General features: G+C 36.1%; 1 protein-coding gene across 2 annotated transcripts in view; it reads right to left on the reverse strand.

The window, feature by feature from the left end:
• Window positions 1-18845, reverse strand: part of NEK10 (NIMA related kinase 10) — a 221231-nt gene that overhangs the window by 199237 nt on the left and 3149 nt on the right. For both annotated transcript variants that reach the window (XM_026708233.2, XM_087916775.1), the window contains exons 5-7: window positions 11955-12053; window positions 6625-6709; window positions 2248-2289 (exon numbers count right to left, since the gene is read on the reverse strand). In XM_026708233.2, the coding sequence (XP_026564018.1) occupies window positions 2248-2289; window positions 6625-6709; window positions 11955-12053 (226 nt within the window). The remainder of the gene's footprint in view (window positions 1-2247; window positions 2290-6624; window positions 6710-11954; window positions 12054-18845) is intronic.

Below are 18845 nucleotides of genomic sequence, written 5' to 3' on the forward strand. Positions count from 1 at the left end.
TTCCATTATTTACTCCAGCATCTGCAAACTTAGCAGTTCAAAAGCATGCAAATGCTGAGTAGATAAATGGGTATCACTTCTGTGGGCTCATTAATGGGGACATGAAAGGAGCCCCCAACTGGGTATCCCCCCAGCAACAGTGACATCATTGGTTAATCCTTTCAACCCCAAAAAACCTTAGAGCTTCCAAGATAAATATGAAAAAAAATTATTTTTTAATTTTGTTTTATTTTTAATTTTTTTCTGAATGATGGATATTTGTTTATATCAAGCATTTTAAACTCATTTACTGATGAATGACTCACTATCTAATCTATTGTTTCTACTTCGTTCCAAGCTTCCACTACTTTTCGTCAAGCAATACTTTCTAACAATACTTTTGAATTTCTCTCCTGTTGGTTTGAGGTTATGCCCTATGTTCTTGATTTTTGCTTAATATTGAAAATACTTAGTATATTTAGAGATTTCAATCACGTCTCCCCTTTTCTTTCTGTCCTTGAGGCTGTACATATTCAGTTCCTCCATCATTTTTGTTGTCTGTCTGTGGACTCGCTCAATCTTAATATCTTTTTTTAAGTGATTACTCCAGAACTGGACACATATTCCAAATAGGGCCTATGTAGCAGGATTAGGACCTTCTTTTTCCTGCTAGTGATCCCTTTAATGATGCATTTCCCATAATTTTGTTTGCCTTTGGAGCTGCCTGGACACTGTTTACTCATTTTGCAGTTATCTGCTATGAGCACATCTAAATCTTTTTCATCTGTTGTTCTGTCTAACCCATAATATTGTATTCTGCCAGAGGATTCATTTTCCCCAAGAGCATGATCTTATATTTAGACAGTGAACTGCAGTCTCCATACTTTTTACCAATTTTCCAGCAATGCCCAATTGTTTTCCATGTTACCCCAAATTAAATAAACTACAGCCAAACTTTTGCAAACCTAACAAGTATCATAAGATTTTAATAGGGTTTCTTAATAAGATTTCAGGCAAGAATAGTTTGGTATCCTATAATAATGAATAATTTCTCAGGAATAATATTAGTGAATTTCCTTTCACAATCTTCTGAAATTTTGCCAGGTTTTTAAAAATATTTTTACTAACTTTAGAATATGTCATTGTTGCCATTGCCATGTCATAAGTGTAACACAGGAAAAAGTTGTTAATTTCTACCATAAATTGATATTGGTTTAGGAGAGGAATATATCTGTAATATGGCAGCTTATTAGTTTGCTTGTCATTATCATATTTAAAAGGATGGTTATCTTTGTTTTCTACTTCTGTCATTATCCAAAAATACTAAAATTCTGCTATGTGTTGTAAAAATAAAACCCAACAGAAAGGGGGATGTCAGATCCAAGTATCTGGCATTCTACAATGGAAGAAGAAGGGAGTGGGAGTTGGTACAAGTTATCCTTTCTGATGAACCTGAATATATTAAATCTTATATTGAATCTGTATAACTGCACATGATGTACAACTGGAGGACTGGAGCCAGATGGCTAGAAACTTGTCACCTCTTGGAGAGATAGCAAGAGGAGAAGGGACCATAAAAATTCCAGCTCTGGAAGATATTCCCTGGGAAAATCCTCTAAGATATGTTCCCAAGAAAGGGGAGGGAGGAATTAACATGTTGGTTCTTTGCTTGACTAAATCCACATCTAAATAAGGGGAGGGGTTCTAACTCCCTTTATCCATTACTGAATGCCTGGAAGCACCTTAGATTCTGCTTTCATTAGTACTGGATTCACTTCCTTTCAATAAAGGATTTCTTTTGAAATACCTAGATTTCAGAAGTTCATTCTTTTGGGTTGAAGCGGGAAAATCCACATGCTTACAATTAAACTCATTACAGTGTACAACCCTAATATATTTATTAAAAAATTAGCCTCTTCCAATAAATACTATAGTTGTGGTAGTAGTAGTTTTCATAATCACATATAGACTACAAATTAATACCAACTTATATTATACCAAATGATAGCAAGGTATAGCAGTTCATTCAATCTTTTCCCATTCCCAGGACTACATTTAAATTTCCTAAATATTTTCATCTTTGCTTATCTCATTTTTTTATTATCTCAAAACTGAACAGACTTTGTTTAGTGATTCCCTGAAAACAGAAATTTATTTATTTATTTTCTTGTTTTGTGATTAAATTTATTTGCCATCTATCTCACCATGGGACTACTCTTTTGAGGACTGTGTATAAAAAAACAATAATTTATTTTAGGATAACTGTACCTGTGCTAAACTGTCAATTCCACCCAGACTATGAAGAACTTCCTAAAGAAGAGAAAAAAAGGTTAAGTATGTCAAATGTATTTCCAATTATATCTACTATTTCATTAGGTTGAGCAGGAAGGTTATGTCTGTCCTGCCTACTACGGAGTTCCATCTGGCAGGACCCAGATAACATGTCTTTACTGCTGTGGCCCCTGCCCTCTGGAATATCATTTCCCCTGAAATGAGATTAATCTCATCCTTGCTTACCCTCTGAGAAGTTCCTAAAACATGTTTTTTTTCATAGCCTTAGAGATTCAATGATGAATAGCAAGATGGCTTTATGATGTCAAGTGATTCTTCTTCTGCATTTTTGGGTTTTATCATGGGTTATGACTCAGACACTGACTTTGACTTTGAAGAAGTCACTCCAGCATAACCTGTGGAGTATGAGTGTCACAAGATGCAAAGCCAAAACGCAGTGAAATAATGATGTAGGTTCTTCAAGCCCTAGCACCCAACAAGCACAGTGAAGAGGAGAGCAGAGACATTCCATCAGGCATCTAGTCAAGAAGGCAGTTAATATCTTGACAGTGGCAGTTGGCTGCAGCCTGATTTAAGAGGCAACCAATTCATATATGGCTCTTTATGACATTGTATGGATTCTGCCTGTGAAATTATGACCTTTCAATTGGTTGAGAACCATGATCTGGCTCTTAGAATCTGAAAGTGTTTCATACTATCCTTCTTCTATATCATCATCATCATCATCACCACCATCACCATAGCTGAAAGGGGTCTATTAGGTTTCCTAGTCCAAACCCCTGCTATACCATTTTGGACAAATGGATATCATTCTCTTCTTAAAAGTCTCCAGTGATGGAGCACCCACAACTTTTGTAGGAAAGCTACTCCACTGGTTGATTGTTCTCATTGTCAATAAATTTCTCCTTAGTTCCAGGTTGGTTCTCTCCTTGATTAGTGTTGTGACTGGAAGGATCGATCCTGCTGGGAGTTTTGACTCTGATGACTCTGAAGATGGAAGGTTGGAGCCTGCTGTGAATGTGGAGTCTGAATTATCAGAGGACACAGACGTGAGCCAGGAGGATGAGAGATTGTCGCAGAGACAATCCTCCCCAGAACCTTCGACTTCGTTCAGGCCAGCAAATGATCAACAAAATGAGACAGAAGTTTCCAGCGAGGAAACTGACAGATCGTGGATTGACGCCAGAACTAGAAGAACCAGGAAACGTAAATCTGAAGGGAGGCGTCAGGACAAACATTGATTGAAGAGACCGACACGCCTATCCAGGTGATTTAAAGAGGCGTGCTGACTCTCAAGCTTTGCTTGGAAGCAAAGTGTTTGATGAGTCGGAAGAATACATTTGAAGTGGCCTTGTGAGTTATGGACAATTCTGATTAGCCTGACAGGTTCCGGGAAGTCTGCCAAGGACTGGAAAACTGTGCTAATTTAATCCTTTTGAATCCGGTTTTGTTTCTGCTTGAATATTTTGAATTCTGAAACCTTGTCTTCTCATCTATGAATATAGGTGAGACATAACAAGTTTCCATCCATTGTTTCTTGTCTTGTCTTCTGGTGCTTTGGAACCCGTGCATTTGGGGTTTTTTTCCCCCATGAGTGCAAAATCTTCCTTTTGACAACATTGGATTTATTTTGTTAAATAGGACCTGTGTTCAGGTCTGTCAAGCTCCATCTTGGGCCTGTCTCCTGGAGTGTTGGCTACTCCTACCAATTTGGCATCATCTGCAAATTCAATGAGTTTCCCTTCTATTCCCTCATCTAAATTGTTTATGAAGATATTGAAGAGTATTGGGTATAAAACAGAACCTTGCAGTATCCCACTGCTTACTTCCCTCTATGTAGATGTAATTCCATTAAGCATTGCATATTGAATGCAGTTTGTCAGTCCTTTACAAATCCTTCTGGTGGTGATGCTGTCTATCCCATATTTTTCTAGCTTATGAAGAAGTAGGTTGTGGTCCACTTGGTCAAATGTCTTACTGAAATCCAAGTATACTCCTGTAACATGCTCTTATTAACAGTAAATCATGCAGGCAAGTATCTCTCAGACACTGTTTTAGTTTGCATACTTTGACTGTTATTTCTTTTACCTTAAGTAAACTGTGAACTCATTTGGATGGAGGCAATGCATCCATTCCTGCTCTTCTTTACCTCTTCGCAACTTTTTACACCATTGACCATGGTATCTTTTGTCTGACTTAAGCAATAGGGTGAGACAAAATTCTATACCGGGTTAATCTCCTTCCTCTGAGGATGATCTCAACTGGTACTGATATCATGCAAGAGATCCAACTCATAACTCCTTCTTTGTGGGATGCTGAAGGGATTGGTGCTTTTTCTGCACCTTTTTAATATTTACATCAAACTGATGTGATCATTTGTTACCTCAGTCCTGGGCAGAGTGGGTGATGCTATGGAAGTTCTTTTGTGATACCTGCTATGGGGAACAACAGACTTCAACTGAAAAGAGTGTGGGTAGGCCCTGCATCTGAGAATTTATCATCTTTGGTTTTGGATGGTGTTCACTACCCCAGACTAATTCAGTGCATAATCTGGGGATCCTCCTGGACTCATGGCTCTAGCTCAAAGAACAGTTATCAGTTGTGGCTAGAAAAGCGTTTGTTCAACTTAATGTTGTGTGCCAATTGTGCTCTTTCCTGGATAAAGTGGCTCTCTCCTCAATTACTCATGCCCTGATCATCTCCCATTTGGACCATTGAAATGAGCTTTACATGGGGCTACCCTTGAAAGGTATCCGGAAGCTTCATCTGGTATAGAATGCGGTTTCACAAGCAATGTTAGATGCCCAACATTTTAGGCACATTATGCATACTTTTGCTGCATAAGCTTCATTTACTAGCATTTGCTCCCAAGTCCAGTTCAAGGTGTTTTGAAGTCCTATATGCATGGAGCCAGGTTATCTATAGAACTGTGTTCTTCCTGTTACATCAACCTGTTCCACTTGGTCAGGGAAGGGAGGATATGTTGCGGACCTTTTCAGTAAAAGAATTCCGACAGGTTGAAAGAGAGAATTACCTCCATCCTCTGGAAAACTCTCCCCCAGGTTGATTAGTGCCTGAAAGCCCTGAAAGCCTTTTAATTAATTTTTAATGATGACTTTAATCATCTTTCCCTCTTTTTAAATTTATATGTTTTAATATTTTTGTACACCACCTAGAGTCCCTCTATGAGAAGAATGAGTAGTTTCAAAATTTGATAAATACATAACAAATAAAATTGTGTGAGAGTCAGTATTTGAAACTAGAAGAACAGGAGGTTTTTTATTATTTTTCCTTTTATTTTAGTCTTTCATGATTTTAAATGTTATTAGGTTTGTATGCCACCTAGCAACACTCTCATGTTTTTAGAGATAGGATAAATATATTTTCAAAGAATTGCTTAAATGAGGAAACAAATTCTTGGAGGAGCATATTAGCAAGGCAGAAACATAGAAGGAATGTGTGTTAATTGGAATTACCTTGAAGTGCTTGGTATTCAGCTTTATGAATTTCTATGATAACTTAACTGTTCTGCATCAAACAATGATTCTTTCTTGGGTATGGTAACAGTAGAAGAGCTGGGAAGTAACTTGAGGTTTTGCCAATTACAAATATCTATGCTTTCATCACCTATCACCTAGGTATATATGTGCATAGTTCAGTTTATAGGAGTCTCTCCCATTATTTTCTGGAGCCAATTCCTATAGTGCACATTTTCAATTACTATTACAGTAAGTAAGTAAGTCTTGATTATTGGTTTTAGGGTCCTGCATTTGAGTCCATGCTGGCAAGCAGAAAATTGGTTAGACCAATTTAGTAGTATTGAAAACCATACTGCTGCTCTTTTATTGCTTTGCTGAATTGTTATTTATTTCTTGAATAAAGCATTAAAATGTTTTAATGTTTTAATGCTTTAATGTCAATAAAGCATTATTTTTTTTAATGCTTTAATGTCATTGAATAAATAACAAGCAATAACAAGCAACTGTTATTTATTTATTGAATAAAGTGTTAAAATATTTTAATGCTTCTTTATTCAATTAATTCAATGTAACAAAAAAGAGTTCTTTTTACAGACATGTACCTTACTGCAATACTGAAATAATCTGCTGCTTTAAATTTAGTTATAGATTTAGAACAATGCTTACAAATTGTAAATGCATTCACCAAGTAATTCCATATTACCACGACAATAGTCAGAATATAATTTACTAACTAGATTGGACAAATGACCTAAGGAATACAACTTGTTACTAGAAAGGCCACTGACTTGCATTAATAATTAACCAGTAGTTACAGTTGTGTTACAGAATGTAATGCTGAATATTTTAAGAGGTAAACTAAAGGCAAGCCAACCTGATAGCATGGATCTCTCATTAATAATCTTATACAAATTAAAATTCTTAGAAAATGGACAGATGAAGCTCGGTTAGCCCATTCCCTGCAAAAAATAAAAAATAAATATCACATGTTAATAACTCTAGGCAAAAATATTCTAATTGTGCAAGTTCATCTTTTTATAGCTAATAGTCAGACAATTACAGACAAGAAAATAACATCTCATAAACTACACTCATACAAATAACCTATTCCCTATTATTTAACTTATTTTTAATTAAATATGTGCTGTTTAGCATAATATAAAGTTAGAACAAAATTAAAACAAATGAACTGCTTACAAGTTTTAGACTACAGCTCTATTAATAGCAACACAGACTGTGAGTGTTAATAAAATCTCAAGCTTATAGACTTCAGTTTAATGAGTTCAACCAACCTTCATATAAAAAACAGAGTTTGGCTTCCCCACTACTGATGAAGAGCGACGTTTTCTTTGCAATGCATCCTAAGTTTATGAAACAGAGGGATGCAGGAAAGCTTCATCCAAATCAATATGAAATATGTTGGTTCTAAATTAAGCATTAGTTCACTTTCTGAAATTTTTGTAATTCTATTCTATAAATTCATTTCAATAAATCTTACTGAACGGAACTCTTTGAAAATTGTCCTTGGAAACAAATCTATTAGTTTAGGCATCTTCCAGGGCCTTACAGCAATGACAAAACTGAATCCAAATATCTTATCCCAAATAATGGACAAAGTCCATTAACTCAAGGTTTTATCAATATTTCTGGGAAGGAATAAGTGAAATGAGTGGAGAAGCCAGTGGAAAGACTGACAAAGATAACCTGGGGAGTAGCAAGAGGAAGACTAAGAGATAGTATAATTTTAATCTCTTGATAGCATGAAAATTACACCATAATGATGTCATTATGCAAATAAATAAATCCCTGTAGAAAACATACTTTGAATGTGACAGACATTTGGGAGTAACAGATACTTCATACCTGCCACTTTATCACCATTAAATCAAGATTTCAATAGCTTCAACACTCAAGACAAAAGCAAAAGCAGAGTATGTTTGAACTTACCTCATATAAGAAAAAAAAAACTCTCATCTTTATTTTTTTGCAAGTAATTTTTAAAGTTTTGATTTAACACCCCTAAAAATGCAAATACCGAACTATAATACACATTTCAATTTATTTTCCTCTCACTCATTCCGTCTCAGAAATAGCTGTGATTAAAATGACAGCTCAAGGTTATGCTGGCCATCAAGTCAATTTCTAAATATAATCTAGTAAAAACAAAGGTGGTACTGCTGTAGGTGTAAATAAACTCCCCAAAATTGAATTATTTGGAACAATCTCTCTGGGCCTATGGCTTATTTAAGCTAAAGGACATTTAAAATATTTAACAATTTATCTGCTTCAGTTAATAAAGGAAAAAATAAATTTAATATAAAACTAAAACAAAGCAGGCGGCTTTGAAATTCAGCCAAATTATTCACATTATATGAAAAAAATGCAATTTAAATCAGACTGACTGAACTTAATGGGATGTATGAATGAATTAAATCCCATACATTTAGTGAATGTGTTCTATCCCACTAATATAGGATTAAGGTACTGGAACCATGCTCAAATCCTCCCTGACCACATAGTTTACTTGGCAATTTTATGTCAGTCGCTATCCCTCATCTCAGTCTCACTAGATTGTTCTTGTTAGTATAAAATAAAGAGAACCTTCATGTATTCCACTTTAAGACTTTGGATTCCAGAAGCTTAAACCAGCCAAAGGTCAACAAATGAATCAAACTAAACCTGAGAAACCAACCTGATTTTGGTGGAGGTTTGGGGAATAGAAGGAGAGTAGTTTGCCTCTTGGCAGCTTTTATCTTCCATGTAGAAACTTAATTTCTCCCAATGGGGAGAAGAGGAAAAACAAAAAAAATTCTAAGATTGCTGGGGGATTGACAATGGTGTGACTAATGGCTTCAGGGTGACTATCAGCCATGGGTTACCCACTCATCTTAGGGAAAATGCAGTAATATAATAAAACACTTTAAAAAACAAAAAACAAAGCTGACATCCATATTTTATTTAAAGCCATTCCCATTCTATGAGAAGCAAAGCACAATTTATTGGAACATTTGAGGATATAAAAAAACTTGCTTTTATAATTGAATTTTATTTAAATTTAATGTTATGATCTGCAAGTTGAAACCGTGCATATTAATATGTACTATGGAGTTGGTCTACTCCACAGCTGAATACTGCACCCCCATTTGGCTTAATAGCTGCCACATTAGCAAGATCGATGCTAGACAAATGATACAATGAGGATCATAAGCATAAAATCTACTCCTACTTGCTGGCTCCCCATCATGAGCTACATTGCACCACCAGCTCTATGAAGGCATGACCTTCCTCACCAGCATTGGTCAACTCTGAACAGGGTCTGTACCCTACATGGTGTCTGCCAGGACTCATTGTTAAGTGGGGTCTTGTCTCTACTCCTCTACCACAGAGTAACTGTGGTGCTCCTCGACAAAATATTCATCACGTTGTCTCTGAATGTCCATCAAGAGTTTACACCGGCCCTTTCCTTTCTTTCCCTTTCCCCCCTCCCTTTCTTCCCCAAGTAAAGTTACTTGTTCATTAAAGATGGCTTCTTCTTAGTCCCAATCTTCTTGTTGCGCAGTCTTTTCTTGTAGTTTCTCGTAGGTACAAATCGCCATTTCTAAGAATTGAAAAACAGAGCCAAGAGAGCCCTTCCCTTCTTGTTCCTCTTCTTTATATTTTTTAAATTCCATTTTCAGTTCATCCACAAGTGATGCCATTGTAAAAAAAAAATTTTTAAACAACCACCCGAGTGTTTTTAATCATTCAAATATAATTTCCAGAAGTCCCAAAGTCACCAAGCAATCCAAATACACACAAGCTGTTTCTTTTAACACTTTCTTCTTTTTTCACTTTCTCTTCTTGGGGTTACTATTTAGCTACAAAGTTCCAATTAGAATGTATCTTTTATAAGTCTTGTTAAGATTTAACTTTAGATTCTTTAAATTCCAGGCAGCCTCCTCCTTCCAAATCTTACTCTTATTCTTTTCCTCTCCCTTCCCACTTACAGCAAAAAAAATTATTTTTTTTTCAGAAATCTTTATTGTCCCCTTGGCATTTAATTTTCCAGTTTAATTACCTAATGATGCCAAAGCAGATTTTTCCAATTTCTCATTCATCTCTGTTCGCTGTCAATGTAAGGAAAGAGAGTGAAAAAAAACTTCCCCTTTTCACTTTCATTTGCTGCTTCCGAATCCTCTTTGGGAGTGATGTACCTTTTTGAAATTTAAATTCCAGGATACCTTAGTTGTTGCTTCTTATCCCGGTCAGCCAAAACTTTCACTTCTTAACTTCCTCCTGCACTTTCTTTTCTGGATGAGTGCTTCTTTGAGACGGCCATTTCTGACCGCCGCTCTTACCGCCTTCGGGAAAGGGAGTTTAGCCAGCTGAGGAGGAAAGATGCGGCTTTCATTGACCCTGCTGGAATCTCCCCCCTCTTTACCACCTCTATGGGGTGGCTTAGCCCCAAAGCCAGCTGGCTCGGGACGCTCCAGCGAGCCCAGGCAGAAACCGCGCACGATCGCGGATTCATGCCTGCCGCCGAAGCCCTGCAAACCGGACATTCAAAGATATGATTTTGTGGACATTAACAATTTTACTGGTTACAGTAGCGCTGTGTGATTATACTTCTTAAGGAAAATAACAGCAGCAACTGTAGGATCAAAGTGAGTATTAACATTCTTGGTTTTTATTCCCCAAATCATTGTATTTTGACAAACAGATGTGCAAAAACAGTTTATCACCGAATATGGCTTTTTCAAACATCTACATGAAACCACTGGGTGAGATCATCCAATACCATGAGATGAGGTATCATCAGTATTTATAGGAAACTCAGCTTTACATCTCCATCTCTGGTCATCAAAGTGATGTTGTGGCTACCCCTTTGCAGTACTCGGTGGCTGTGAGGGTCTGGATGGGGAACAAGAAACTTCATTTGAATCTTAGCAAGATGGAGTGGCTATGGTTGCAGGGAATCTCAATATCCAATTGTTTATTATCTTTAGTTCTGAATGGGGTTGCATTACCACAGGCAGACCTGGTTAGCAATCTGAGGATTCTTCTAAACTCTTGTTTGAAGAGCAGAGGATAATCATGATGCAGGAGGGCCTTTGTGCAATTTTGCAATGTGTGCCATTATGCTAATCATGAGGCCCTGTACACAGTCACTCATACTCTAATCATCTCTCAATTGGATTGCTGCAATGCCCTCTACCTTTAAACAGTATTCAGTGTACTCAGAAGCTACAGCTGGTGCAAAATGCAACAGTATGGACAGTCTGGAGGTCCCTAAGGTGACATATAACACTATTGTTGTTCCCTCTGCATTGGTTACCAGTCTGGTTTCAGGTCGAATTCAAAGTATTGATCATCATCTTTAAAGACCTTTATTGCATGGGTCCAGGTTATCTGTATCTTGCCCCAATAGAATTATCTTCCCCTGTATGGGAACGGGCTTATTGTGAACCCCATTTGTGAAATAATTTAATCTGGTGGGGTTAATTTAATCTGGTGGGGTCAACTAGAAGAGCCTTGTCATTGTGGCTTCTGCACTGTGAAACACTTTACCATTTGAGGTATGATCTACTCCCACTCCCCTGGCCTTCCAAAGGGGCTTAAAAAAATTAATTTTACTGGTTACTTTGGGACCCTGATGGATGTCAGAATAAAAAGACCTCACCCTCATGTTGTCCTCCTTGGTCTTATGCAACTTATTGAATTCTAATTATTTCTATATTTATCTTTCTTTCTGCATGTAAGTGAAATGGGCAGCACAAAATTTAATAAATAAATAAAAACATTGCAGCCTTCTTGGAGCTATCTGGAAACTGGTCACATAAAGGAGAGCAAACACCTTTCATAAGAACTTTACAGTTAGTAACATGACTTCATTTCATGACTGGAAATCAAAACGTAATACAATTCAAGAATACATAAATATTAAAATGAAGTTTTAGTATCAAATATCTATAAATTATGATTTCTAACAATTTATGCTTCAGTGCACTATGAACTTGTTCCAATTAATTATTTACATATGAGTATCCATATATAGATATGCCTACAAGGGCAGACAAATCACACACAGAATCAATTTTTGGTCAAAACAGATCAAATTAATGCTGTATCTATCTATATATATAAATTTATGTATTTAAAAAACCCAAAATCTCTTCAATTTTGAAGTACACTTTAATAAGTAAACATATAGTCTGTATTTTTTACCTGCAAATAAGCCGGTTTTTTATCAAAGCAGTGAAGATATCCCGAAATAACTTGTGCTGTGGATGTTGACTAAAATTTCTTTCATTCTTGTAATTCATACTAAAGGCAAAAAAGGCAAACCAGATATTGCAAAAGATTCAAATCTGACTATAAAAACATTATAAAAATATAAATTACAGAAAATATATAGTCCAATCCAACCTATACCTGAAGTTAAAGTTTAAAAAAAAATTACAATCATATTGCAGCTCAGGTATGGATTCATTGCTAGTCTTAGGGAAACACTAGCAGTGTCACTCCGTCTTCCTTGAATATTGCAATTATTTTTAGTGCTGTATACTCTAAGAACTGCCATATATCCTATTGGAAAATGAAATATGACTGACTCTGGCTTCACCAATTTTAGAGTTGGCAATACAACCATCCATTTGTCCCAAGACAGCATTTAGCCAGCTACAGAAATATGCACAGCTTTCCTGTCAATTTTATATCTACTTATAACTTGTCCTTTGGCTATCTCAGAACAAATAAAGGCAATACAGTTAATTCTTGACCTATGGCCATAATGGAGTCTTTCTTTATCCCACAAATTGCTACTCTCTTTGATACACTCTTTAAACATGTGGGTCGTTAAGTGAAGTATGGTGTATCTCATGGGTGGGGAAGGTTCTTGGAGGCCTGCTGCAGGCCCAGACCTGTACCTTGCATCCTTGCATCCCAAAGTCTCTCTCACCCCAAGATACTCCATATTTTGCTTCCTACCACACCCATAGCCTTTGGGTCTGCTTCACCTCTGGGCCCTGGTGACTGTTTTCCTACCAGGTATCCAAATGCCTTCCTCTCCACTGAGTCACTGCAGAGCTTAGGCTTCTTCCTCATACCCTCCTCACAATTCAATGCAGCTGCATCAAAAAGGCAGCCACTTTCAGCCCAGCAACAAATAAATTCATTCTATTTTCCTAACCCAATCTGTACAATGCTGTGGAAAGCTCTGGAGCTTTCTATTGTGGTGCACAAACTACATTAGGAAAGCAGGACAAAAGCAAAAAAAATGTTCAATTACCCCTAATAGGGAGACTAGCAACAATTAAAATGAATATACTGTCTAGGCTATTGTATCTGTTCCAAACAACCCCAATAAAACTGGAGAAAAAAATATTTTGAAGAGCTTAATAGAATAATACTAAAATATATCTGGCAAGGGGAAAAAGCAAGAATTAATTTAAAAATGTTGCAGGATACAAAAACTAGAGGAGGGTTTGGATTACCCAATTGGGAATTATATTACCAAGCTGCATTGTTAACATGCATGAAAGAGTGGATTGTACTGAGGAATACAAGGTTACTGACATTGGAGGGGCATGATCTACAATTGAGCTGGCATGCTTTTATATAGTATGGGAGAAGTAAGATACATGGTTACTTTCAAAGACACTATATAAGAAATGTTTTATTGTTAATATGGGAAAAAATGAGAGAACACCACTATTTGAAGATTCCAATTTGGCTTTCAACAATAGAAGCATTTATAGATCCAAATGTAACAGCGGAAATATTGTTAGATACAAAAATATTTTGAATGAAAAGGGTGAGCTCAAAATGAAACAAGAATTAAATGAGCATATGGTTTGTATTCATATATATATATATATTCTAGATATGAAAAAGATGTGAAAGCAGAGGGTTTTTATAAAGAATTGATAGAACTGGATAAAATATTAACAAAAACAGAAGAAAAACTGATAAAAATAATTGTAGTTACTTATTGAGTATCAAATTGGAAGAACAAGTGAAGGAGACAATGATAGCATGGGCAAATTTTTTTGGCTATGCTATAGAACTAGACAGAACTGGTAGAAATTGTGGGATAGAAATTATAAACTAACAATGTCAGCAGCATATAAAGAAAACTTATATAAGATGTTTTACAGAAGGCATTTTGCACCGGCAAGACTGGTAAAGATGTTCAAAGATAAATCAGCTAAGTATTGGAAATGCCATCAGACACCTGGAATATATTATAACATGAAGCAGACATGTTTTATTATTACCTTTATTGTCAGAGTACAACATATGTACAATGAGTTTGGCTGAGCCCCGCTAACCCAGTCCCAATCTTATTACACTATCTGACCTTGTTGGACAATGTACCGGTCCCGCAAGTCTATCATATATTGACATGAAGTTATTTTCCATTCAGAATTCTGACAGCCCACCAGTAGAAACTGTTCTTCAGCCTATTGGTGCGACTGGCTATGCTTCTATATCTCCTACCTGATGGTAGGAGAGTGAAGAAGTGCTGACAGGGATATGAGTCATCCCTGAGAATTTTCCTCACTCTTCTAAGGCAGAGAGCCCTAGCGATGTCATCTAGTGGTTTTAGGGAACAGTCTACGATGTTTTGTGCTGTGCTCACCACCCTCTGTAATGTCTTTCTATCTGCGACTGTCAACCAGCATATCACATCGTAATGCAATATGAGAGGATGCTTTCTATTTTGAACCGGTAAAAGGTCTTCTTTTGCAAGACCCTAAGGAAATAGAGTCTCTTTTGGGCCTTTCTGGCCACCTAGGTTGTGTTGATGTTCCAGTTAAGATCTTCACTGAGATAGACTCCCAGGAATTTAAAGGAGGAAACTCTCTCTACACAGCCCCCCTGGATGTAAAGTGGGGCAGGTTCCTCTCTCTTCTTCCAGAAGTCTAACACCATCTCCTTTGTCTTGCTGATGTTTAGGTGCAGGTTGTTTTCTAGGCACCATGAGGATAATTTTTGAACCTCCCCCCTGTACGCTGTTTCGTCTCCACCTGTAATGAAACCCAATACAATAGCATCATCTGCTAACTTAATGATCACAGTGGATGAGTCAGACGATACATAATCATGTGTGCACAGTGAGCACAGGTAGAGATTGAGCACACAGCCCTGTGGGGAGCCAATGCAAAGCTTCAGGGAAGTGTATGTGACAGACCCAGCCCTCACTGTTTGTGGTCGGTCCCTCAGAAAGTCTTTGATCCCGTCGCAGATGGAAGAGACAAAATCCAAATCAGTCAGCTTTTCAATAAGGATGCTCAGCAGGAAAGTATTGAAGGCCGAGCTGTAGTCAATGAAAAACATCCTGACATAGTTTCCGGGTTTCTCCAGATGGCTCGCTACAGAATGTAAGACAGTAGCTATGGTTTGTAAAAATAAAATAAAAAAATTACAAAAAAAAGAAAAGCAGGACAAATCTCTGTGTCTCTAGGCCACTCAGTAATGTCCCAGAAATGGCTGTCTTTCCAGCATGACTGCATTGAATTATGGTCATTCAAAACACAGTGGTCACTTCCAGGATCGCACTACATGAGCCAGCAAGGTAATGGTCCATTCTGCTTGCTTAACGAGGGTCTGCACATCAGTCCAGAAGCCCGCATTGTTGCACAGACCACATCAGGGAAGCAGAGCAGATTCAAGGCCTGTTGGGACTGGTAAGGATGAGGGGAATTAAATGGGAGACAATGAAGCATTCCTATGGTCAGTGATAAGGAAAAATGTCCATGAGTCCACTTTAGCAGCTGTAACTGGGAACAGGTCATAAATAGCTTTTGGGGAGTCTGCTATAAATCTGAATGCTTGTTGAGTGATTGGTAGTAAGTCAATGTTTAACTGTATAAAATCTGTCATTTCCTTGTTTGTGCAGTCAAGTACAAAACTTGTTACAATTAGCAGAAGGTGCAGGAGCATTTTTTTTATTCTTAATGTGTGATAGAATGAATATCATTTAATCAAAATCATCATATAGTCACTGAAAATATATTTCCATATGAATTCAGCTACTTTATTATCATTCTGTCAGCTGAAAGTACAAATGATTTTACCTGCTCCACTCTCCCATCTTTAAATAAGGCTTCTTCAACAGAATTTTCTCTACACAGAGGAATGTGTGAGTACCCGCTCCACACACACATACATACACACATCATATATAATGTTCACATGACTAACACTATAGAAATTCTTATTCTCTTCTTATTCGCCCCTTATATGAGGCATCAATAGATTAGATTAGTACAATAGTTATGTCTTAAATGCAGGTATCAAGAATAAGCATAATTCTGGACATGTATGCTATGGAAATGCGGAGAAGAAAAAAATTATTCAAGATTACCATGAAAAACTGTACCATCAAGAGAATGTTTAGGAAGAAAGAATTCAACAATACTTACAGGAAGCAAATTTGCCCCAGATACCCAAAGATATTGAAACAATGTTAGAAAGTAATATAACAATGATGGAATTAACAGAAGTTTTAAAAAAGCAAAACATTGGGAAAGCACCAGGTCCGGACGGTTTGACGTCCGGAATTTTATAAGACATTCCAGGAAACATTGAATCTTCACTTATTAGAAATTATGAATGAAGTTATGACAAAGAAGAGAATACCCAAAACATGGTCAGAAGCATATATAACACTTGAACTGAAGGAGGACACAGACCCACAGCAAGTTAAAAATTACAGACCTATATCACTATTAAATTCAGATTATAAAATTTTTGCTTCAATTCTGGCAGAAAGACTGAAAAGATATTTAAACAATTTTATTCATCCTGATCAAAATGGATTTCTGCCGAAGAGACAGATTAAAGATAATAAGAGAATAATTCTAGACACACTGGAATATTATGAGGCACATCCTGGAAAACAAAGGGCTCTGATGTTTATAGATGCACAAAAAGCCTTTGATAATATGAATTGGCGTTTTATGCTGTTACAATTGGACCAAATGGGCTTTGGTAAAAAATTTACTCAAGCCATCGAAACGATATAAACAAACTGCAAAGGTTATGATAAATGGAGAGTTAACATACTTTATAGATATAAGAAAAGGGACCAGACAAGGCTGTCTACTGTCGCCTCTGTTGTTTGTGTTAACACTGGAAGTGCTGAATAGGAACATCAGAGAAGAAAAAGAAATAAAAGGAATGAAAATTAAAAAAGAGTATAAATTACAAGCTTTTGCAGATGACCTGGTATTTATATTAGAGGATCCATTGGAGTCTGCACCTAAACTGATAGAAAAGATAGAAGAGTATGGGAAAGTAGCAGGTTTGAAAATAAATAAAGATAAAACAAAGATTTTAGCAAAGAACATGTTAGTAAGACGAAAGAAAGAATTGGAGGAAGTTTGGGGGATCCAGGTCACAAACAAGGTTAAGTATTTAGGGATACATATAACACCAAGATATAGCACACTTAAGGAGGACAATTATCTCAAACTTAAACAACAGATTGCAACAGATTTGATAAAATGGGAAAATTTACAATTATCACTGATTGGGAGAATATCTACAATTAAGATGAATGTATTGCCCAGAATCTTATACTTATTCCAGACAATTCCAATCAGATTAGGGAAAGAATTTTTTGAAGATTTAAACAAAATAGTGCTAAAATACATTTGGCAGGGAAAGAAAGCGAGAATAAAACTTAAATTGTTTCAAGATGCAAAAATAGGATTTGCTTTGCCCAATTGGAAATTATACTACCAAGCGACAAGTCTGATGTGGGTAAAGGAGTGGATATCACTAAGGAATACTAGACTTTTTAATTTAGAAGGACATGACTTGCTGATAGGGTGGCATGCCTTCCTCTGGTATAAGGGAACTAAAACGCAGGGGTATTTTAGAAGACATATTCAAGAAGCATTGTTTCTAAACTGGGAGAAGATAAAAAAGCAATATTATTTAAAAATTCCACTATGGCTATCTCCTATTGAAGCTTTTTCCTATCCAATAATATATGGAACAAACTGTTAGATATGGTGAGATATTGAATGAAAAGGGTGAACTTAAATCTATCCAAGCATTGGAAGAACAAGGTGTAAAAATGAATTGGTTTTCATATTTGCAAATACAGTCTAGATTTGATAAAGATGTAAAAAAAGAAGGTATCTATGACAAGTTGACTGACTTAGATAAAATTTTGACAGGTACTGATAAAAAAGTAATCAAAAAACTTTATGGACATTTGCTAGAGTTTAATATAGAGGAAGAACAAGTAAAAGAAACAATGATTGCATGGGGGAAATTTTTGGATATGGGATTGACTTAGATAAATGGCAAAAATTGTGGTCTCAAAATTATAAAATGACAATGTCAACTGCGAATACAGAAAATTTGTATAAGATGTTTTACAGGTGGCACTTACCCCCGATGAGAATTGCCACAATGTTCAAGGATAAATCGAATAAATGTTGGAAATGTCATCAGATACCTTGTTCATATTACCATATGTGGTGGACATGCTCGGATGCAAAAAGATATTGGACTATAATCCACACATGGTTGGAAAAAATGACAAAACAACACATAGACTTTAAACCTGAGATATTTTTATTGGGAATTATACTGGAAATATATTGTAAAGAATTGAAATATTTGATTGTAAATGTTTTAACAGTGGCTAGAATTGTATTTGCTAAGAACTGGAAAAATGAAAAAATACCTATGCAGGAGGAAATTATTAAGAAAATCATGGACTGTGCCGAAAGGAATAAATTAACATTTGAAATTAGAGAACAAGAGGATAAACAATTTTATATGATATGGGATTTATTTTATCAATGGTTAGATAAAAAGGCATGGTAAAGAAATAGACTAGTAAGCTTTACAATAAAAATTAATAGATTGATATAGAATACAATATAAAATATATAACCATTGGATGAATGTATAAGATTAAAACATAATGAAAATTAGAATATCTCATATAAAATGATGTAAAAATAGTCAAATGAATGTTTAATAATTGATATTATATAAGCACAAGCTAGATCGATAAGGTGAGAATTTATATAACTTGTGAGTAATGGTAAAAAAAGGATAGCACAAAAGATTGTAACCAACTGACACACT

This window comes from Pseudonaja textilis, chromosome Z, assembly GCF_049901715.1.
Source record: "Pseudonaja textilis isolate UNSWEBS1 chromosome Z, rPseTex1.2, whole genome shotgun sequence".
NCBI lineage: Eukaryota > Metazoa > Chordata > Lepidosauria > Squamata > Elapidae > Pseudonaja > Pseudonaja textilis.